Source organism: Chiloscyllium plagiosum, unplaced genomic scaffold (assembly GCF_037043375.1).
Source record: "Chiloscyllium plagiosum isolate Xiang-an unplaced genomic scaffold, Cpla_swu_hap1 HiC_scaffold_49, whole genome shotgun sequence".
In the NCBI taxonomy this organism is placed as follows: domain Eukaryota; kingdom Metazoa; phylum Chordata; class Chondrichthyes; order Orectolobiformes; family Hemiscylliidae; genus Chiloscyllium; species Chiloscyllium plagiosum.
The window spans coordinates 918,128-941,966 of record NW_028270187.1 but is presented as its reverse complement, the minus strand read 5'-3'; the positions used below and the strand labels follow the sequence as shown (position 1 = coordinate 941,966).

General features: G+C 47.8%; 2 protein-coding genes across 3 annotated transcripts; both read left to right on the top strand.

Moving 5' to 3' along the window:
* The first annotated feature begins 3,487 nt into the window (after positions 1-3,487).
* LOC122544160 (uncharacterized) lies at positions 3,488-23,449 on the top strand. Of its 2 annotated transcripts, none has more exons than XM_087984866.1 (4): positions 3,488-3,644; positions 11,051-11,156; positions 15,887-16,075; positions 22,244-23,449. In XM_087984866.1, the coding sequence occupies exons 3-4, from the start codon at positions 16,069-16,071 to the stop codon at positions 22,807-22,809; spliced, it is 573 nt and encodes a 190-aa protein (XP_087840992.1). In that variant the 5' UTR covers positions 3,488-3,644; positions 11,051-11,156; positions 15,887-16,068; the 3' UTR covers positions 22,810-23,449. The 2 variants fall into 2 exon arrangements, with proteins under 2 accessions (XP_087840992.1, XP_043539126.2); XM_043683191.2 differs by lacking the exon at positions 3,488-3,644 and adding an exon at positions 9,816-10,387.
* On the top strand, positions 3,653-8,085 carry LOC148135339 (uncharacterized). The gene has a single exon (XM_087984865.1). The coding sequence runs from the start codon at positions 5,071-5,073 to the stop codon at positions 5,731-5,733; it is 663 nt and encodes a 220-aa protein (XP_087840991.1). The 5' UTR covers positions 3,653-5,070; the 3' UTR covers positions 5,734-8,085.
* Positions 23,450-23,839: the final 390 nt, after the last annotated feature.

The following is a 23,839-nucleotide window of genomic DNA, read 5'->3' as shown; positions in this document are numbered from 1 at the left end:
ACATTTACCTAAATTCAACTCCAACTGCCAGTCCTCAGCCCATTGGCCCATCTGGACAAGATCCCGTTGTACTCTGAGGTAACCTTCGTTGTCCATGACAACTCCAATTTTGATGTCATCTGCAAACTAACTATCTATATCTTCTGTGTTCAAATCCAAATGATTTATAGAAATAATGAAAAGCAGTGGATCCAGCACCAATGTTGCAGGGTGTCTGGTGTCGCAGTTGTAGTTTCTGAATCTCTGGTCAGGAGGCCGGGCTATAGCCCTACCTGGACTAGAGGTGTGTAATATCAAGTCTGCAAATACCAGTTTATAGCAGCTGACTGACTTTAGTGTCAGAGAGTGTGGAACTGTCAAACACAGCCATTCAGGCAGCATCTAAGGAGCAGGAGAATCAATGTTTTGAGCAGAAGCTCTTCATCAGGAATGAGGGGGTGGTCCGAGGAGGGGGAGAGATATTTGGGAGGCAGGTGGGGTTGGGGGGCTAAGGTACCCGAGAATGTGATAGGTAGATGAAGTTGGGGTGAAGGTGGTCGATAGATGAGGAGGGTGGAATGGGTAGGTGGGAAAGAGGATGGACAGGTAGGACAGATCAAAAGGGCGGTGTTTGGAAGGTTGGACCTGGAATGAGTTGGGAGTGAGGGGAAATTAGGAAAATTTTGAAATCCACTTTAATCCCGCGTGGTTGGAGGCTATCAAGGTGAAGATGAGGCTGAAACTTTATTGCTGGAACAGCACAGCAGGTCAGGCAGCATCTAGGGAACAGAAGATTCGACGTTTCGGGCACATGCCCTTCTTCAGGAATGAGCAGAGAGTGTTCAGCAGGAGAAGATAAAAGGTAGGGAGGAGGGACTTGGAGGAGGGGCGTTGGAAATGTGATAGGTGGAAAGAGGTCAAGGTGAAGGTGATAGGTCGGAGTAGGGTGGAGGCGGAGAGGTCAAGAAGAAGACTGCAGGTCAGGAAGGCGGTGCTGGGCTGAAGGGATTCGGCTGAGACAAGGTGGGGGGAGGGGGGATGAAGAAACTGGTGAAGTCCAAGTTCATCCCCTGTGGTTGGAGGGTTCCCAGTCGGAAGATAAGACGCTCCTCCTCCGACCGTCGCGTTGTTGTGGTTTGGCGGTGGATGAGTCCAATGACCTGCATATCCTCGGTGGAGTGGGAGGGGGAGTTGAAATGCTGTGCTACAGGGTGATTGGGTTGGTTCGTCCGGGTGGCCCAGAGGTGCTCTCTGAATTGCTCCGCAAGTAGGCGGCCTGTCTCCCCAATATAGAGGAGGCCACACCGGCTGCAGCGGATGCAGTAGATAATGTGGGTGGAGGTGCAGGTGAATCTGTGGCGGATATGGAAGTTTCCTTTGGGGCCTTGGAGAGAAGTGAGGGGGGAGGTGTGGGCGCAAGTGTTGCACCTCCTGCGGTTGCAAGGAAAGGTGCCGGGAGTGGAGGTTGGGTTGGTGGGGGGTATGGATCTGACAAGGGAGTCGCGGAGGGAGTGGTCTCTACGGAAAGCTGATAGAGGAGGGGAGGGAAATATATCCTTGGTGGTGGGGTCCGTTTGGAGGTGGCGGAAGTGACGGCGGATGATGCGCTGTACATGGAGATTGGTGGGGTGGTAGGTGAGGACCAGTCCTGGTGGCGGTTGGAGGGGCGGGGCTTAAGGGCGGAGGAGCGGGAAGTGGAGGAGATGCGGTGGAGGGCATCGTCGATCACGTCGGGGGGGAAATTGCGGTCCTTGAAGAAGGAGGCCGTCTGTGTTGTGCGTATTTTGAACTAGTCCTCCTGGGAGCAGATGCGGCGGAGACGAAGGAATTGGGAGAATGGGATGGCGTTTTTACAGGGGGCGGTGTGGGAGGAGGTGTAGTCCAGGTAGCTGTGGGAGTCGGTCGGTTTGTAGAAGATGTCCGTGTTGATTCGGTCGTCTGAGATAGAAACAGAAAGGTCTAGGAAGGGGAGGGAGGAGTCCGAGACTGTCCAGGTGAATTTGAGGTCGGGGTGGAAGGTGTTAGTGTAGTGGATGAACTGTTCAACCTCCTCGTGGGAGCACGAGGTAGCGCCGATACAGTCATCAATGTAGCGGAGGAAAAGATGGGGGGTGGGGCCAGTGTAGTTGCGGAAGATGGATTGTTCCACATACCCTACGAAGAGGCAGGCATAGCTGGGGCCCATGCGGGTGCCCATGGCTACTCCTTTTGTTTGGAGAAAGTGGGAGGATTGGAAAGAAAAGTTGTTCAGGGTGAGGACCAGTTCAGTCAGTCGAAGGAGGGTGTCGGTGGAAGGGTACTGGGTGGTACGGCGGGAAAGGAAGAAGCGGAGTGCTTTGAGTCCTTCGTGATGGGGGATGGAGGTGTACAGGGACTGGATGTCCATGGTGAAGATGAGGCGTTGGGGACCGGGGAAGCGGAAATCCTGGAGGAGGTGGAGGGCGTGGGTGGTGTCACGGACGTAGGTGGGGAGTTCTTGGACTAATGGGGACAGGACGGAGTCAAGGTATGCGGAGACGAGTTCGGTGGGGCAGGAGCAGGCTGAGACGATGGGTCGTCCGGGGCAGTCAGGTTTGTGGATTTTGGGCAGGAGGTAGAAACGGGCGGTTCGGGGTTGTGGTACTATGAGGTTGGAGGCGGTGGATGGGAGGTCCCCTGAGGTGATGAGGTTATGGATGGTCTGGGAGATGATGGTTTGGTGGTGGGGCGTGGGGTCATGGTCAAGGGGGCAGTAGGAGGAGGTATCTGCGAGCTGGCGTTTGGCCTCAGCGGTGTAAAGGTCAGTGCGCCAAACTACTACTGCACCTCCCTTGTCAGCTGGTTTGATGGTGAGGTTGGGGTTGGAACGGAGGGAGTGGAGGGCTGTGCGTTCCGAGGGTGAGAGGTTGGAGTGGGTGGGAGGGGTGTGGGAGTTCAGGTAGCGGTTAATATCGCGGCGGCAGTTTGCAATAAAGAGGTCGAGGGCAGGTAGGAGGCCAGCACGGGGTGTCCAGGTGGACGGGGTGTGTTGGAGGTGGGAGAAGGGGTCTTCAGAGGGTGGGAGAGAGTCTTGATTGAAGAAGAAGGCACGGAGGCGAAGGCGGCGGAAGAATCGTTCAATGTCACTCCGTGTATTGAATTCATTGACCCGAGAACGTGTGGGAACGAAGGTGAGACCCCTCCTGAGGACTGATCTCTCATCCTCAGAGAGGGGCAGGTCCGGAGGGATGGTGAAAACACGGCATGCCGGGGAGCTAGGACCTGGTGTGGGACTGGAGCTGGATGTGGGGGCGGGGTTAGGCCTGGGGGCGGGGACAGAGGTCGGCGGGGGGGCGGGGTTAGGCGCGGTGACGGAACTGGGCCGGGGGGCGGGGTTAGGCGCGGTGACGGAACTCGGCCTGGGGGCGGGGTTAGGCGCGGTGACGGAACTCGGCCGGGGGGCGGGGTTAGGCGTGGTGACGGAACGCGGCGGGGGGGCGGAGACACATGCGGCGATGGGATGAGGCCTTCTTCATCCAGGCATCGGCTGGTGAGGGTTTGGTGGTGGAGGAGGCGTGTGGCATGCCACAGGCAGAAACTTGGTGGGGAAGGGAGTCCCGTAATGATAGACCCCCACCTAGCCGGGAGTGCCAGGCTCTTGATCCAGTGACAGTAAAGGAGAAGGAATACATTTCCAAGTCAGGATGGTGAGTGCCTTGGAGGTGAACTTGTCTGATATGAAGGTGGTGTTCCCCTACATCAGCCTCCCTTATCCTTTTTTAGACAGAAGTCGTCATGAGTTTGAAGGTGTTTACAAATTACAAACCTATAGTTTACAAGGGCCATTTGAGGTAGTTTTGATTCAAAGAAAAGGCCTCCAAATTGTGAAGGAAATAACCCCGACAGACGCGAGGCCTGGGAACAGCTTAACATTCAACAAAGAATGATAAAAAGGCATTGATTACTGAAGAGAAAAGGAGTAAAAGAGTAAGGTTGTAGAAACCATTAAAAAGTGAAAGTTATGATAGGGATGTAAAGAGAGAAAGGAAAATACACAGGTTGGTGAAGACAAACGTAGTTCACTTAGAATTAAAATGGGGGGAGTCCACAATGGGGACCAAAAATGGTTTTCCAACTGAATATCTTCTCTTGTTCTGTGTTCACAAAAGGGGATATAATTAACACAGCGGGAATTTTGGGGAACAGAGTTTAGTGAGATTGAGATAATGAACCAAATCAGCATTATTTGGGAAATTGGGTTGAGGCAATGGATAGGACTGAAGGCTGAGAATTTGAGAAAACAATAGTCAGGTTCTGATGGAGTCAGCATGGATTTGAAGGGCCTGCTCCTGTGTTTACTCTTCCATGTTCTCAGCTTGACAAACCGCCTGAAAATATCTCAGGGTGTAACCAGGAGAGCTGATGAGAGTTTAACAATCCCTGAGGACAAAACAAAACTACAACTAACTCCCGGGACACCGGAGAAAGGCTGAGGGGAGAAATTCTATCCTTCCACACTTCCACTTGGTGATATTACTGGCCTGTGACTGTATGGATGTGAATATTGTCTCAGAGAGACTGGAGGAAAAGGGCGTGTCTGTTCGTCGAACGTAACTGTGTTTGTGTGTCCGCGAATATTATGATATTTCTGAGTCTCTCTTGTGCAAATCAAAAACATTTTCAATTCCAGTTATCCCCCGACTGCCCCACTAGACTCCAAAGGTGGAATTCAAGGGAATATATTTGTTGATTTCAAGATTTCAGTCTAAAAGTACCGACAATGTCAGCGCTCAGCTCAGAGAGCTCGATCTGTTCAGCAGCAAAATGCGTTTAACTCGACAGCGGAGCCGTCTATTCGAGTGAAACCTTTTCAGTCGCAAACCTTTCAGTGTCAGGGTGAGGAGCGATCGAGCCTGGCTCTCTGGAGATACGGAATTTCAGAGGAATCGGAGAGTTTAAACAGTTAGAGAAACACAGAGAGGCAGCAGGCGCAGGGAGCTGACGGCAGGTTGTCTCTGCACCGTCCGCTCGCTGCCTTGAAGTTGCTCAGTGCCGACCCCCCCAGCAGCTTCATTGCTGACCCAGTTCAGATTGACCCAGAGAGAGAGAGAGATTCAGCACAGAGTTCTCGACATGAGCGACAGTGCAGCCGCCGAAACGGCTCCTCCAGCCTCCGCTCCCACCAAAGCCAAGGCTCCCAAGAAAAAGGCGGCGTCTCCCAAGAAAAAAGCAGCCGGTCCCAAGTTGGGCGAGCAGATTCTGGGGATTGTCCGGGAGTGCAAGGATCGTAACGGAATGTCTCTTTTCAGTATAAAGAAAGCGTTGGAGAGAAGCGGGGTCGATGTGAACAAGCGCAACTCCCAGATCAAGATGTGTATCAGGAGGTTCCTGGTGAAAGGCTCCCTGACTCAGGTCAAGGGCAAGGGCGCCTCCGGCTCCTTCAAACTCACTCAGACTTCAGGCAAGGCAGAAGCGGCAAAGAAGGTGAGAACAGCAGCAAGCGGCAAGAAAGCGGCCGTGAAGAAAACACCAGGCAAGAAGGCAACAGCGAAAAAATCCCCAGCCAAGAAAGCAACAGGCAAGGGACCAACAGCTAAGAAAGCAACAGCTAAGAAAGCAGGTATCGGGAAGGCAGTCCCGCCAAAGAAAAAGCGAGTGAGCAAAGCAGCGCCGAAGAAAAAGCCTCCCGTGAAGAAGGTGAAAAAGGCCAAGAGCCCCAAGCCCCCCAAACCCCTCAGCAAATCGGTTAAAGCCAAGACCAAGGCCAAAGTGCCCAAGAAAGCAGCAAAGAAGTGAACCAGTCGGTGGAACATGTAACCATCTGAACCCAAAGGCTCTTCTCAGAGCCACCCACATCTCTCAGAGAAAGAGCTGAGCCCGGATCAAATGGTCCCTGTGCCGAGTGAGACACCCCCAAGATGTTAATCCGACTGAATTCCTCAAACACACACTCTCGCCACGGTTTGTGAGAGCACAGACCTGAGAATGGGGAAGGTATCACACGGGGAGGGTTTATTGATCTCCATCTGGTTATTTCACATCGCGACTTGTATTTCTGCCCGGACACCAATGTGACATATTGCAGGATTTGTATTTCATTGACCCTTCCAGGAATGATGCTTTGTTCAGTTTTGATTCTGGGGCGGGGCGGATGTTATCATGGCGTGTTCTTTCGGTCTGTCTCTTCCAGACAGAGCAGGCAGTAATTCCACATTGTGTTCGGGCCCATTCCAATCTGGGTGAAACAAAGATGGACCGATACAGGGCGATTCTGTAACTTTCTCGGTGTACACTGTATTAGTTTGGAAGCTGTTTAAACCGGCGGGGTTGTTTAGATTGACTCACGGCGGTTGTTTGGCTGGGCTGTGAGAAACCCCTCGCTTTCCTCCTGCCTGTTACACACAGGTCAGGCAGTGATCCCGCTGCTTTCCGCAGGGTCTTAAATACTGCTGTAAAGAATAAGCTTTTATCTTAGTTGCAGACGGATAGTGTTTTGCTTCTTAATGTTTAATTTCATTTCAGGATTTGGGAGGGTGAAATCGGCGGGCTTTTTGAAATTGACAGACCGTCATTCCAAGTGAACCAATCAGCCGCCAATAATCTTTTCCTGCCTTTTCTGTACCTTCCGGAGGTGTTTCTCTGTGGGATGGCGGATGGGGCTGTATCCAATCCCAGCTCCCGGGGGGCGGGGCTCTCCATTCCCTGAAACAGGCCTCACCACAGCAGCCTCAGCTTTGATAACAGCAGCCTGTGTGTTTGTGTGTGTTCTGTGATGTCCCATTATCATCCATATGTTTATCCAATGACTATTTAAATGCTATTTAAGGTTGGCGAGTCTACTACTGTTGCAGGCAGAACGTTCCACACCCATACTGCTCTCGAACCTACCTCTGACATCTGTCCTATATCTGTCACCCCTCAATTTTAAGCTTTGTGTCCGTCCTGCTGGACATCACCATCCAATGTAAAAAGGCTCTCACTGTCCACCTTATCTAATCTGCTGATAATCTTCTATGATTCTATGAAGTCATCTCTGGGGAGATTGGATGCCTTCTCACAGAGAGCTTTAGGGAACATCTCCAGGACACCCGCACCAATCTACCCCACCGCCCCGTGACTGAATATTTCCACTCCCCCTCACATTCTGCTGAGTACATGCAGGTCCTTGGCCTCCCCCACCGCCATTCCCTCACCACCCAACGCCTGGAGCAAGTACACCTCATCTTCCACCTCAGAACACTCCAAACCCAGGGCATCAATGTGGACATCACCAGTTTCCTCATTTCCCCTCCCCCCATATTACCCCAGTTCCAACCTACCAGCTCAGCACTCTCCTCATGACCTGTCCTACCTGCCAATCCTCCTAACCACCTGTCCACTCACCCTCCTCTCTGACCTATCACCTTCATCCCCATCTCCATCCACCTATTGCACTCTCAGCGACCTTCTTCCTAGTCCCACCCATTTATCTCCTGCCTCATTCCTGATGAAAGGCTTTTGCCTGAAATGTCAATTTTCCTGCTCCTCAGATGCTGCCTGACCTGCTGTGCTTATCCAGCACCACTCCCATCTTTCCTCCATACCAGGCAACCTCTTGGTAAATCTCCTCTGCACCTTTGCAATGTTTCCACGTCCCTCCTATAATACACCGTATGCAGCCACACCAGAGTTTTGTATAGCTGCAACATGACCTCATGGCTCCAAAATTGAATCCCTTGACCAATAAAAGCTAACACACCATACCGTTCTTACTTGTACTGACCTGGGTGGCCAAAGTTAAAAATCACACAACACCAGGTAATAGTCCAACAGGCTTAATTGGAAACACTAGCTTTTGGAGCACCACTCCTTCATCAGGTGGCTGTGGAGGACACAATTATAAGACACAGAATTTATAGCAAATGTTTACAGTGTGATGTAACTGAAATTATACATTGAAAAATACCTTGATTGTTTGTTGAGTCTTTCATCTGTTCAAATACCATGATAGTTTCACTTCTTTCATGTGTAAATCACAAAACTGTTTTTTAAAAGTTACATTCTCAGATTAACTGTAACAATTGGTGTTAGCCAGACAATAGGTTGAAGGTGTTAGCCCCTAGTGTTCTCTGTCTGTGCCATCATGTTTAGACTGATTCTAATCTAAAAAGCGAGATAACAGAGTTTTACATGAATTCATGCAGTTTTTGAGCAAAGTACAATGTAACTCTGCAAGTAGAATTTCACCCACAACCGTATATGTATATGTGTGCATGTGGGTCTTTGTGTGTGTGTGTCTTTCTGTCTGTCTGGGATGGGGGTTGTGAGTGTGAGAGAGAGTGTATATGTGAATGTCGAGTGTCTAAGTCTGTGAGGGGGTGCATGTGTGAGTGTGGGAGTGTGTGTATGTGGGAGTGTGTTTGTGTGTCTGGGGTTGGGGGTTGTGAGCGTCTGTGTGAGAGAGTGTACATGTGTGTGCATGAGTGTCGAGTTGGTCTAAGTCTGAGAGGATGCATGTGTGAGTGCGTGTGTCTGTAAGGGTGTGTGGGAGTGTCTGTGTATACGTGTGTCCGTGTGTGTTTAGGAGTGCCTGTGTGTGTGTGTGTATAGTGCAATGGTGGTCACCTGTAGTGTGACGTGAACCCAAGGTCCCGGTTGAGGCCCTCCCTATGGGTATGGAACATAGCTATCAGCGTCTGCTTGGCCTCTTTTTGCTGCTGCCTGTCCCAAAGTGCGCCTTGGAGTATGGTCACCCGAAGGTCCGAGGTCGAATGTCCTGGACCACTGAAGTATTCCCCAACTTGGAGGAAACACTCCTGTCTGTTGATTTTTGTGAGGTGCCCATTCATCCATTGCCGTAGCCTTTGCACGGTTTCCCCAATGTACCATGCCTCAGAGCATCCTTGCCTGCAATATATAAGATAGACAATGTTGGCTGAGTCACATGAGTACCTGCCATGTACATGGTGGGAGGTGTCCCCAAGTGTAATGGTGGTATCCATGTCCATACTCTGACACATCTTGCAGCGCCTACTGTGACAGGGTTGTATGGAGATGTCCTGAAAGCCGGGCAGCTTGCTACCAACAATGATCTGTTTGAGGTTTGGCGGTTGTTTAAAAGCAAGCAATGGAGGTGTGGGGACTGTCTTGGCGAGGTGCTCATCCTCATTGACAATGTGTTGCAGGTCACGAAGAACATGGCGTAGTCTTTCAGCTCATGGGAAGTACTGGGTGGCAATTTTCAGGGCTCTGTGCAAAAGGACACTGAGATCTCTCTGCTCTTCCACGCTGCCAAGAATCTTACCATTATCCCATTATTCTGTATTCCTGTTTCTCCTTCCAAAGTGAATGGATTTGTTCAATATGTCGTATCAGTTGCATGATACATTGGTCTTTTGCGATAAATTCAGTATCCTGCCCCACTCGTCTCCTGACGAAGGAGCAGTGCACCGAAAGCTAGTCCACCCACAAATACCGGTTGGACTGTAACCTGGTGGTGTGTGGTTTTGAATTTGGTTCCTGTCCAGATGTGCGCATGCGTGAGGCCCTGCCCCCGCGCGGCCATTGAGGAGCATTTACTCAGTGAGTGGAAGCGGTTTGTTTGAAACAGACCGCAATGGAGAGCTCCGAGCCCAGGGAAGGGAGGGAACAGCAGGGGCTCCTTCCAGCAGCACATCGGGATGGGAGCCTGGGACACACAGGGGGCTCCCACCCCCGGATTGATTCGCGGGGAGGGAGGGGAGAACCGGGAGCTGGTTGGGAGATGCCGAGCGGAGCAGGAACTGGGCCCGGAACTTGGAGTGAGCGGGCTGGGGGGGAAGGGGGAGGCCTTTCTCGGGCTGTGTGTGTGTGTGGGGGGGCTGGGGGAGACAGAGCGGGAAGGAGCTGCTGTGGGACATTCCTGTGGTTTGCAATCCTCTGAACACTGATGGCAATTCATTGTTTGGCTCCTGTTTCAGGCTATCTGTTGATATTGGGCAGTGAATCATGGATGCACAGACTATAATTGTGTGACAATCCCAGAAAGGACACGTACTAGACTCAACAGATTCAAAGTTTCGAGTGAAACATTAGAAAAAGCGCCTCTTCTTCCCTTCAGTTTGTGTATTGGCAACTTGATATTGATGTATGTCACCATTGCAGCTGCTTTAGTCATGGAGGTGTACTGATGTTAGTTTCTGGATCTCACCCAATCGTTAAAAAAATGGAAAGAAAAGGAGATGAGGAGCCACTCAGGGCAAGAGTGAAATCAAAAGCTGGTTCTGTTCGAATTGCTGAGTTTCAAAAATCCCTAATGATTATTAACTGAATGCCACACTGATCAGTTTGATCTTGCCTAACTTGGCTTATGGCTGATTTACAGCTGAAAAATTTTCTGTCTCCCTCCAAGCAAGTATTCGAAGGACCAAGACAATGTAATATTCCCTCTCTACAAAGCCATGTGTGACCAGCTACTTCCACCAAACACGAGGTATGTTACCACTGTCAATGCGGAAAACATCCTTTCCACAATCACAGAGCAGATTGAATCAGACTTCGTTTGAGTTCAATTTCCAGAGATTTATCCAACAAATAGTCAGACACAACTGTGGAAAGACAAGTTTTTTTTTTCTCTCTCCATTCTCCATAGATGTCTTCCCAGTTCCAATTAATATCATTCATAAGGCATTAACATTCACACCATGTTTGAAGTGTTATAGGCTGACTCCTTGTCTAAAGTACACAGTTGGGAACTAAATCAAGATTACACTTAAAGACATTTTAAATATCACAAACCAGATAGACAATTACATCACGCTGCTACATTGTTTCGACAGCCATATGTGATAATTATTGACTCATTACTGAGCACACACACATACACAAAGGAACTGACTGAATCCCAGATGCACTCAATGTATCGACACACAAAATACAACGACTAACAACAATGTACATCCATGTACACTGTAGGAAACAGAAATGGTTAAAAACATAAAAGAAAAAGACATCAGGAGCAACTCGGGGCAAGAGTGGAATCAAAACCTGGTACTGTTCGAATTAATTGCTGGGTTTAAAAAACCCTAATGATTATTAACCGATTGCTGCATTGATTAGTGTGATCTTGCCTAATTCAACTTACATTATCTTACAGCTGAAAATTCGTGAGTTCCTCCAAGCAAATACTCGATGGACCAAGACAATGTAATATTCCCTCGGTGCAAAACCAAGCGTAACCAGCTGCTTCAAACAAACACCAGGTATGTTACCACCGTCAAAGCAGAGAACATGCTTTCCATGGTCACAGAGCAGATTGAATCAGATTTAGATTGAGCTCAATCTCTGGAGATGTACCGAAACAAATGAACAATTAGCCGAGGGAAGACAAGTTTGCTCTTTTTCTTCATTCTCAATAGATATCTGCTCAGTTCCAATTAATATCATTCATAGCCCATTAACATTCACATCATGGTAGAAGTGTTATAGGCTGACTCCTTACCTAAAGTACAGAATTGGGAACTAAATTAAGATTTCATTTAATAAGGGCATTTTCAATGTCACAAGCCAGATGAACAAAGAGAGTGTCACTGATAGGTAGTGAATCACTACTGAGTATACACATACACATGTACACAAAGGTACTGACCGATGCAGATTGAGTTAAAAATGCACTCCCTGTATCGACACACAAGGTACAAAGACTGACAGCGACATGTTTTTATATACACCGCAGGTACCAGAAGCAGATACATACAAAATATTTATGGCTCACAGGAGTCCACAGTACACAAAAAGACACCTGAGCCTATCAAGTCAATACCAGACAAAACCAAAGTTAAAAATTATTTGGAAACACTAGCTTTTGGAGCACTGCTCCTTCATCAGACACCTCCAAATTGAGACAAAACCAAGTACCAGACAATTCTAATCCAATTCAACAAGCATTCAATTTCAATAGATATGTCAAGGCAGCACAGGAGCTGCCAACCCAACTTTTATCACAACATCATTCTGAAATTGTTCATCTTTCTGGAATAGAAACCATGTTTTCCCTCTGCCCAGCAGTACGTTTTTGTTAAAAATAATTGTGTGACTTTGTTTCCAAATTCACTTCAATTTTCAACAAAAAGTCCCACTTGACCCTCCCTATGAGATATTACAAAAAAGCAAGAAAATATACTGCCGCTTTTCTTCAAATTAACCATAGAATCAAATAATCACTTTTTTAAGCCAGTGGAAAAAAGATCAATTTAATCAAATCATGTAACTTGTAAATTTTCTCTTTTTTTTGCAAGAAGAGTTCAATCATGTTCAATAAATTTGCCTTGATAGTTTAAATCTTCTCCACTGTTTATAGAAAGTGCAAGTCCTTTTGCTTTCCTCATCCCCACATAGAGCATCAGAAAAATACTGCTGATGGCTTGCACCATCACACTACAGATCAGAGCTATATAATATTCATGATAGAATAATGAAATGAATTAGCTAATTCTCTTTCCTGTAGAAGGAACATTGTGGTCAGACAGCTGCAAAGTTCATTGCCCTTTCCCTTAGGTGTTACGTTCTTTTGTTAGTATCTATCAATTTCTCAGCATTATTCATAAATGGATATAACTATGCACTGAGAAAGGCCGAAAGCATTCTGAAGAACAGCCCTTGCTATCATTCCTCTCAGTTTGACTCTACGCTGTAGTAGTTACAAAGCCCCTTTGCTTTTCCATGACACAAAACAAATGCATGGAGCCAGAACTGACAGGTACAGATTGATAACTGCACTCACACTTTCACAGAGCAGAAAAAGACAGGCATGGATCGATAACTAAATTCACAGATTCACAAAGCAAAAGCTGGTATATACAGATTGAAAACTATACTTATATATTCTCAGAGCAGAAATGAACAGAGAAAGATTGATCACTATACAGTCAGTCACACTGCACAGATTGCTAATGACACTCACTAACACATACAGTAGAAATTGGTAACTGTATTTGCATATTTACATTCCAAAAATGGCTAAGCAAATGCACATACTCACAACACAGAAGCTGATAGGGAAAGATTGATAAATGCACTCACATATTCACATAGCAGAGACTGACAGGACAGATTAATAACTGTACACTCAAATACACAGAGCTGAAACTGACAGGGACAGATTGGCACATACACTCAGACATTGACAGAGTAGTTACTGACAGATTTCTTATCAAACTTGCTCTATCACATCCAAATAGGAGAAACTGACAGGAACAGATTAATGATAATATTCTCAGTTTCATTTTGCATAAACTGACAGGTACAGTTTGATAACTAATCTCACAGTTTCACAGAGCAGAATCTGACAGGTGCAGATTGATAACTATATTCAGATTGACAAGCAAAAACCAACAGGTATAGCATCGTAACTATATTGACACGTTCACCATTAGAAACTCAAGATGTAGGTGCATAACAACACTCATTCATTTGGCAGAAGCAGAGCTACAGCTTGATAACTACAGTTGCCCATTCACATTGCAGTAACTGACAGGGACAGATTGATGATACTCACATATTCACATGACAGAAACTGACAAGTACAGATTTGTTAACTACAGTCACACATTTGTATTGCAATAACTGACAGGGACCCTCCTTATAAAATATTACAAACAAGCAGGAAAACAACGTCATTTGTTCAAATTATCAAGATAGCTTCCCACAGTATCCTGGGATATATTTGATCAGGTCCCGGAGATTTAGTCACTTTTTATATTTTTTTTAAATCTCCAGAGCCACCTCTTCTGTCATGTGGACTGTTTTGAAGACATCACTCTTTATTTCTCCAAATTCCCTAGTCTCCACAGGGACAGAATGATAACTAAACTCATATGTTCAAATAGGAGAAAATTACAGGGAGCGAATGGTAATTACACACATTCACAAACCAAAAACTGCCAAGTGCAGATTAATAGCTACATTTTCAGTTTACAGAGCAGAAACGGAGGGGACAGCATGATAACTGCTCTCACATATTCACAGAGTAGAATCTAACAGGTACATATTCATAACAAAACTCATACATTCACCTTGTGGAAACTGCCAGGTATGGATTAATAACTGCACTCATATTCACAAAGCAGAAACTAACAGGAGCAATTTGATAACTTTGTTTATTCATTCCAGGATGAGGGAATCACTGGCCAAGCAAGCATTTATTGCCTATCCCTAATTGGGCAGTTAAGAGTCAACCACATTGATGTGGATCAGGATTACATGTTGGAGAGACCGAGTGAGGATGGCAGACTCCTTCCCTAAAGGGCATTAGTGAACCACATGGGTTTTTCCAACAATTGACAATGGATTCACTGTCATCATTGGACTCTTACTTCCAGATTTTACTGATATTAAATTATGCAATCTGCCGTAGCAGGATTTGAACCTGGTCTGGTCTGCAGAATATTACCTATGTCTCTGATTCAATCCAAGTGAAGGGCTTATGCCCAAAACCTCAATTCTCCTGCTTCTCGCATGCTGCCTGACCTGCTGTGACTTTCCAGCACCACACGTTTCGACTCTGAATTAACAGTCTAGCGATAATCCCACTCGGGCAGAGCCCCTATTTGCCCAGAGGACAGGTCAGTGCCTACCACATTGCTGTGGGAGTGCAATCGCATGTCAGCCAGAACAGGAAAGGATGGCAGATTTTGTTTCCTAAAGGACATTAGAGGAGCATATTTATTTTTCCCTGAGAACTGGCATTAAACACTTATTTTCAAGTTATTCTTGAATTAAAATTCCACTATCTGCCATGATGGGAGTTTGTCCCTGGTCCACAGAACATTACCTGGTTCTTGAGACTGTTGCCTTCCCTATTTAGATTCACTCTAAGGGCATGCAGGTGGGGGGACAGTTCATGGCAGTGAGTTAATGGGGGTTGGGGGAGATGTCACCTCATAAACATTGACAGAAAGATGGATGCACCCCCCACCTCCCCGACAGTGCTGGCGGGGGTAAAATTGGGGGTATTGTGGGGTGCAGGGCAATGGACGGGTGCCTAACCCACAATGCACGGCGCATGTGAAAACTCCCCATTCCTCAAAACGTTTGGGGGGGGGTGGGGCGAGAAGAGGGGGCGGGTGCGCAGGCGTGACGCCATTGTGGCCGTGAGGTGGACAAGTGCGCAGGTGCATTGCCCGTGGGATTGAGTGCGCGCGCAGGTGCGTTGCCGGCTGGGAAGCAGCGCCTGCGCATTGAGGAGACCCAACTAAAGGAGGCCTTAAGGCACAGAAACAGGTCAGAGAAAGACTTAAAAACAAAATAATTGCAAATATATATATTTTTTAATATGTAATCTAACACAGAGATAGGTAGGTGCAGATTTCAGGGATCAGAGAGATTGTAGAAAAAAATATATAATGAAAATGCCATTTGTATCTACAATCTAACAGAGGAAAGGGATCACACATATGACACCACTGCCCCAGTGTGAGGGGGGGGGGGGGGGGGTCTGCTATCAGTGTGACACCACTTCCCCAGTGAGGGGGAGGGTGACTGCTGTCAGTGTGACACCACTGCCCCATGTGAGGGGGGGGACTGCTATCAATGTGACACCACTGACCCAGTGGGGGGAACAGCTATCAGTGTGACACCACTGCCCCAGTGTGGGGTGGGGGGACTGCTATCAGTGTGACACCACTGCCCCAGTGTGTGTGGGGGGGGGGGGGACTGCTATCAGTGTGACACCACTGCCCCAGTGGGGGGGACAGCTATCAGTGTGACACCATTGTTCCAGTGTGAAGAGGGACTGCTATCATTGTGACACCACTGCCCCAGGGTGAAGGGGGAGCAGTGGCAGTGTTATACCACTGCCCCAATGTGAAACTGGATTGTTATTATTGTGCCACCACCACCCCAGTATGGAGTGGTCCAGGGTATTTCCATGTTTTCTTGTTTAACTACCATCTCTCCATTCTTCTGTGTGTTCGTTCTCTCTCTCTCTCTCTAGGCACCAAACTGTCACAGAAGGGACGTCTATGCGGGGAAAACCGACAGGAGGCACTTGAGAAGTAGTGGGTGGGGTGAGGGCTACACCTGGTGCACAGGAAAAGTCCTTGCCTCTTCTGAGTCTCTCCACCTCCTTCCCCCACCCTCTGCTCTTTTGAGACGTCTGACACTACACTCCGTGGGATGGCAGGTAGGTTTAGGAGGAGAGACCTTGCCTGTGTGAGGCAGGTGGGAATGATCCAAACAGAGAATAGCCTCAGACCACTCAGTCCTCTCTCCTTCCTTCATCAGACTGCTAGCCTGTGTGTGTATGCCATATGCTCGCTACTCTCATTTCCCCCTCACCTCTGCCTCCACCTCCTCTTCCATCGTATCCCCATCTCGTTCTCTTAAACTCCTGGGAATGTGATCCCAAATTTTCACAATCCCATCCGAGGTGAGGCAAACCTTTCTGCCCAAGGAGTTGGGATCAAGGTGGGTTTTGGGGGGGAGCGGGTGCGTCAATCTACAGGCTGGTTACCTGTGCAGTGCCGTAGGGATCAGTGCTGGGGCTACAGTTGTTTCCAACATCTATTCAGGACTTGGACAAGGAGAGTGAGTGTGGATGACATACTAAAATAGACCGAAAGGCAAGCAGTGAAGATGACACACATGAGTTTGCTGAGGGACATTGGAAGCAAAAAAACATAGAAATTCAGAGAGAAAACACTCAGGTTTGGAAGCATCCTTGGAGTGGGAACAGGGTATTTTTTTTCTCTCTGGGAGAGATATCCCGGGGAGTATGTCTGGGGAAATTATTTGTGTGGAACCCCAGTAGTCAGTGGAAAATTTTAAGGAGATCTCAGATATCTGTAAAAATGATAGGGTTGTAATGGTAGGGGATTTTAAATTTCCAAACATAGGCTGGGACTGCCATAATGTTAAGGGCTTGGATGGAGAGGAATTTGTTAATATACTCGAGAAAATGTTCTTATTCAGTATGTGGGTGTACCTATGAGACAAGGAGTGAAACTTGACCTTCTCACGGGAAATAAGGCAGGGCAAGTGACTGAGGAGTCAGCGAGCAGAACACTTTGGGGGCAGTGATCTGAATTCTATTAGTTTAAATATAGTTATGGAGAAAGATACACCTGATCTAAAAGTTAAAGTTCTAAGTTGGAGGACGGCCAATTTTGACGGTATTAGGCAAGAACTTTCAAAAGTTGGTTGGGAGAGACTATTCACAGGTGAAGGGAAGTGGGAAAGTGGGAAGCCTTCAAAAATGAGATAAGAGGCCAGAGGCAGTATGTTCCTGTTGGTGTGAAGAGCAAGGCTGGTAGTTACAGGGAATGCTGTATGACGAGAGAAACTGAGGCTCTGATCAATAAAAAGGAGGTGTATGGCAGGTATAGAGAGCTGAGATTGGGTGAATACCTCCAGGAGTATAAGGGCAGTAGGAGTATATTCGAGGGAAATCAGGAGGGCAAAAAGGACATGTGAGATAGCTTTGGCACATAGGGTTAAGGAAAATCAAAGGGGTTCTACAAATACCTGATTGATTAGATTCCCTACAGTGTGGAAACAGGTCCAGACCACACCGACCCTCCGAAGAGTAACCCTCCCAGACCCATTTCCCTTTGAATTTAGCATGGCCAATTCACCTGGCCTGCACATTTTTGGACTGCGGGAGGAAACCGGAGCACCCAGAGGAAACCCACGCAGACACAGGGAGAACATGCAAACTCCACACAGACAGTCACCCGAGGCTGGAATTGAACCTGGGCTTCTGGTGCTGTGAGGCTGCAGTGCTAACCACTGAGCCACCGTGCCGCCCATAATATATTAAGGACAAAAGTGTAACTTGGAAGAGAATAGGGCCCCATAAAGAACAACAAATCCATCCATGTGTGGAACCACTGGAAATGGGTCGAGATACTAAATGAGTATTTTGCATCAGTATTTACTGTGGAGAAGGATATGGAAGCTAGAGAACTTGGAGAAACAGTGATATTTTGAAAAGTGTCCATCTTACAGAAGAAGAGGAGGTGCTGGAGGTCTTAAAATCCAGAAAGGTGGATAAATCCCTGGGTCAGGTGTACCCTAGAACTCTGTGGGAAACTAGTGAAGTGATTGCTGGGCCCCTTGCTGAGATAGTGTATCATCGATAGTCACAGGTGAGGTGCTGGAAAACTGGAGGTTGGCTAACATGGTGCCACTAATTAAGAAAGGTGGTAAGGAAAAGCCAGGGAACTATAGACCAGTCAGCCTAATATCAGGTCGGTAAGTTGTTGGAGCGAATTCTGAGGGATAGGGTGTACAGGGGAACCTCGATTATTCAAACAAGATGGGCAGGTGGTATTTCCTTTGGATAATTGATTATTCGGTTAACTGATTCAATGCCACTCCTCTAGGGCTCGAAGTTTGCTGAAGTTTCCTTTTTCCTCTGTCGCAGGGTTTGTTTCTGAGCAGACACACACTTTGTGTATAAGGGATCTGCAGCATTGCTGAAGCCCCTTGTATAGAACTCCAGGGAAAGTGTGGAGAGAGAGCGAGAGAGAGATAGGGCTGGCGATCAGACATTTAGAGACAGTGCCTGGGCTCCCATCAATGTCCAGGACTGTTCTCAGCCGTATTTCAGTGAGCCGAATTTATTTTTAATCATTGTAAACAAGAGAAACCATCAGTGTTGGAAACACCACTTTGATGTAATGTTTCTATCGGGACCATGAGACCTTCTTTGAATAATCCGAAATTCAGATAATTGATGTTCAGATAATCGATGTTCCTCTGTAAGTATATTTGGAAAGTTAAGGACTGATTAGGGATCATCAACATGGCTTTGTGGATGGGAAATCATGTCTCACTAACTTGATTGAGTGTTTTAAAAAAGTGAAAAAGAGGATTGATGAGGGCAGAGTGCTGGAGGTTGTCTGTATGGACTTCAGTAATGTGTTCGATAAGGTTCCACGTGGTAAACTGGTTGGCAAGAATACATCACATGGAATACAGGGAGAGCTAGCCATTTGGATGCAGAACTGGCTCAAAGGCAGGGGACAGAGGGTGATAATGGAGGGATGCTTTTCATACTGGAGGCCTGGGTCCACTGTTTTTGTCAATTGTATAAATGATTTGGGTGTGAACATAGGAGGTATGGTTAGTAAGTTTGCAGATGACACCAAAATTGGAGGTGTAGTGGACAGCAAAGAAGGTTACCTCAGAGTACACCGGGGACCTTGATCAAATGGGCCGAGCTGGCGTTTAATTTAGATAAATATGAGGTGCTGCATTTTGGAAAGGTAAATCAGGGCAGGGCTTTTTCCACTTAATGGGAAGGTCCTGGGGAATGTAGCTGAACAAAGAGACCTTCTAGTGCAGGTTCATAGTTTCTTGAAAGTGCAGTCTTGAGTAGACAGGGTGGTGAAAAAGGCGTTTGGTATGCATTCCTTTATAGGTCAGTGCATTGAGTACAGAAGTTGGGAAGTCATGTTGAGGCTGTACAGGACATTGGTTAGGCCACTTTTGGAATACTGCATGCAATTCTGGTCTCCCTGCTATAGCAAAGATGTTGTTAAATCAGGCAATCATTGACTAGTGGTGTGCCTCAGGGATCGGTGTTGGGACCACAGTTACTTACAATTTATATAGATGATTTGGACCATGTGTACAGTGTCAACTTTGCTGATGACACTAAGATGAGTGGCACAGCAAAGTGTGCAGAGGACTGTGAAACTTTGCAGAGGAACATAAATGCTTTAAATGAGTGGGTAAAGATCTGGCAGATGGAATACAATGTGAGTAAATGTAAAGTCATACATTTTAGTAGGAATAACAGCAAACTAGATTATTACTTGAATGGTACAAAGTTGCAGCATGCTGATTTGCGGAGGGACGTGAGCGCATGAAGATACAAGAAGTAATTAGGAAGGCAAATGGAATTTTGTCCTTCATTGTTAAAGGGGTTGAGTTTAAAAGCTGGGAGAATGTTACAGCTGTACAAGGTACTGGTGAGGCCGCACCTGGAGTACTGCGTGCTGTTTTGGTCTTCTTACTTGAGAAAGGATGTACTGGCATGGGAGGGGGTGCAGAGGAGGTTCACTGGGTTGATTCCAGAGCCCAGAAGGGTTGGTTTATGAGGAGAGGCTGAGTAGATTGGGCTTATATTCATTGGAATTCTTATATTCATTGGAATGAGGGGGTATCTTAAAGAAACATATAAAATTATGAAGGGAGTCAATAAAATAGAATTGATAGGTGTTTCCACTGGTAGGTGAAACTCGGACAAGAGGGCACGGCCTCGAGGTTAGAGGAAGCAGGTTTAGAAGTGAACTGAGAAGGAACTTCTTCACCCAGAGGGTTGTTAATCGACAGAATTCCTTGCCCAGGGAAGTAGTTGACATTACTTCAATAATCACTTTTAAAGCTAAGGTAGATAACTTTTTGAAAAATAAGGGAATTAAGGGAACGGTGAAAATGCGGGTAAGTGGAGCTGAGTCCATGAAAAGATCAGCCATGATCATATTGAATGGTGGAGCTGGCTCAAAGGGCCAGATGGCATACTCTTGTTCCTACTTCTTAAACTTGGAAGGGTGCAGAAAAAATTTTTACAAGATGTGGCCAGGGTTGGAGAGTTTGAGCTATGGGGAGAGGCTGAATAGGCTGGGGTAGTTGTACCTGGAGTATCGGAGGCTGAGGGGTGACCTTCTCGCGGTTTATAAAATCATGAGGGGCATGGATAGGATGAATAGCTAGGGTTTTTTCCCCAGGGTAAGCCAGTCAAAAACTAGAAGGTATAGGGTTAGGGCGAGAAGGGAAAGATTCGAAAGGGACCTCAGGGGCAACTTTTTCACGCAGAGGGTGGTGCGTGTATGGGATGAGCTGCCAGAGAAAGTGGTGGGGCTGGCTCAATGAAAATATTTAAATGACACCTGGATGAGTAGATGAATAGGAAGGGTTCGGAGGGTGTGGGCCAAATGCTGGCAAATGGGACTAGATTAATTTAGGATATTTGGTTGGCATGGACAAGTTGGGCCAAAGGATGTGTTTCTGTGCTGTCCATCTCTGTGACTCTCGTCAGTTGCTTTGTCACTTGCTGAGCTTTTTTCAGAAATGTCTGTTTCTAATTGCCAGAATCCACAATTCTTTGGGGTTTTTTTTTGCACTGAGGGATTAAGTGAGTGGGGGAAAAAAAACTCAGCAGATAAAATATAATATGGGGAAACGTGAGTCGATGCATTTTGGCAAGAAGAATAGAGGAGCTGAATATTATTTAAATGGAGAAAGACTGGAACTGAGGAATTCAGAGTCCACGTGCATAAATCACAAAACAAAACTAGCGTCTAAGTTGAACAGGTAATGGGGATAGCAAATGGTCTTTATTTCAGGAGAAATGCAGTATAAAAGTTGGGAGGTTTTTACTAAAACTGTACAAGACCTAATAGAGGTTTACACAATTATGAGGGGCATGGATAGGATAAATAGACAAAGTCTTTTCCCCAGGGTCGGGGAGTCCAGAACTGGAGGGCATAGGTTTAGGATGAGAGGGGAAAGATATAAAAGAGACCTAAGAGGCAACTTTTTCACACAGAGGGTGGTGCGGGTATGGAATGAGCTGCCAGAGGAAGTGATGGAGGCTGGTACAATTGCTCCATCGATCACTCCCAGGACAGGTACAGGGGATTAGATACAGAGCAAAGTTCCCTCTACACCATTTCCCCCCGCCACCTCCCCCCACCCACCATCGATCACTCCCAGGACAGGTACAGGGGATTAGATACAGAGCAAAGTTCCCTCTACACCATTTCCGCCCACCCCCCCTCCCCCCCACTCACCCACCATCGATCACTTCCAGGACAGGTACAGGGGATTAGATACAGAGCAAAGCTCCCTCTACACCATTTCCTTCACACATCCCCCACCCACCATCGATCACTCCAAGGACAGGTACAGGGGATTAGATACAGAGCAAAGTTCCCTCTACACCATTTACCCCCCCCCCCCCCCCCCCACCCCCCCTCCACCATTGACCAGCCCCAGGACAGGTACAGGGGATTAGATACAGAGTAAAGCTCCCTCTACACCACTTCCCCCCGCCACCTCCCCCCACCCACCATCGATCACTCCCAGGACAGGTACAGGGGATTAGATACAGAGTAAAGCTCCCTCTACACCACCTCCCCCGCCACCTCCCCCCACCCACCATCGATCACTCCCAGGACAGGTACAGGGGATTAGATACAGAGTAAAGCTCCCTCTACACCACCTCCCCCCGCCACCTCCCCCCACCCACCATCGATCACTCCCAGGACAGGTACAGGGGATTAGATACAGAGTAAAGCTCCCTGTACTTTTTCATTCTAAAAGAATTGCTCTCTTCCCTCAGTCCCACCGAAGGGAGACATGGTACGGCTGATCCGACAGGAGGAGGAGGAGATTGTAGTGGAGGGGCCTGCCCCCGTACCCTCCAGAGGAAGAGGAGGAAGACTGAGCGACCAGGATGTGCGGCGCCCCCGGCACCAGTGCGGCATCTGCGGCAAGGGCTTCCTGCACCCGTCGTCAGTGAGGACCCACCAGCGGGTGCACACCGGCGAGAGGCCGTTCCTCTGCGCATCCTGCGGCAAGGCCTTCAAGCACCTCTCCGAGGTAACCGTCCATGAGAGGGTCCACACGGGTGAGAGGCCATTCGCCTGCGGCATCTGCGGCAAGGCCTTCGTCAACTCCTCCAACCTGCTGACCCACCGCCGGGTCCACACCGGCGAGAGGCCCTACAAGTGCACCGTCTGCGGCAAGGACTTCACGCAGTCTGGCGAGCTCAAGAAGCATGGACGTGTCCACACCGGCGAGCGGCCCTACAAGTGCACCGTCTGCGGCAAAGGCTTCACCCGCTCGCCCCACGTCAAGCGGCACCAAAGGGTCCACACCCGGCACCTGGGCACCGTGACCCTCTGACGAACTCCCCCACTCTGCCAGCTTGATCTGTGGGAAAGGGCCAGCAGTGTGTAAACTCTACATTTCTCTCTCTCTCTCTCTCTCGTGCACATCGTCTCTGTCAGCATTGTGATGTGTGTTGTCGGTCCATCCGGCTTTTGCTTGTGCCCCAGTTCCCCGCTGGCAAGCTGCAGCCAGGAAAGGCCTACATTTCTGTCTGTGAGCGAGCCATTTGTTTCAGGAAGCGATCAACACTGTTTGCGTGCAAGCACACACACAAGACACCCAGATGTTGACTCCTGCGTATACTCTTTGCACACGTGCACAACCTGACTCATGCAAACACATGCGCACAGTGTATCTCATACACACTTTGCACACTGACTCTTGCACACACACAGACATTGATTCATGTGCACACACAAGACAAACAGATGTTGACTCCTGCGTATACTCTTTGCACACAGACACCGACTCATACACACTTGTGCGCATATGCACAGACACTAATTCACGCGTAGACTTCTTGCGCGCGCGCACACACACAGACACTGAGTCACATATACACACTTTGCACATACATATTCTCACGCATACACTTGTTGTGGTTCTGTTCGCCGAGCTGGGAATTTGTGTTGCAGATGTTTCGACCCCTGACTAGGTGACATCCTCAGTGCTTGGGAGCCTCCTGTGAAGCGCTTCACAGAAGGCTCCCAAGCACTGAGGATGTCACCTCAACAGGGGACGAAACGTCTGCAACACAAATTCCCAGCTCGGCGAACAGAACCACAACAATGAGCACCTGAGCTACAAATCTTCTCACAGACTTTGCATACACTTTGCACACGCACACACTGACTGATGCGTACACTCTTTGCGCACGCAGACACACTCACACAAACATACACTGACTCATGGACTGCAGCCGTTCGCAAAGTTCTCACCACCTTCTCAAGGACAGCTCGGGATGAACCATAAGTGCTGGCCAAGTTGCGACACCTACATCCCATGTGCATATTCTGTTCTCATGTTCATACATGCACATGTACTG

Excerpts from the sequence above, each read along its gene's own strand:
- LOC148135339 (XM_087984865.1), top strand. The coding sequence starts at position 5,071 with ATGAGCGACAGTGCAGCCGCCGAAACGGCTCCTCCAGCCTCCGCTCCC.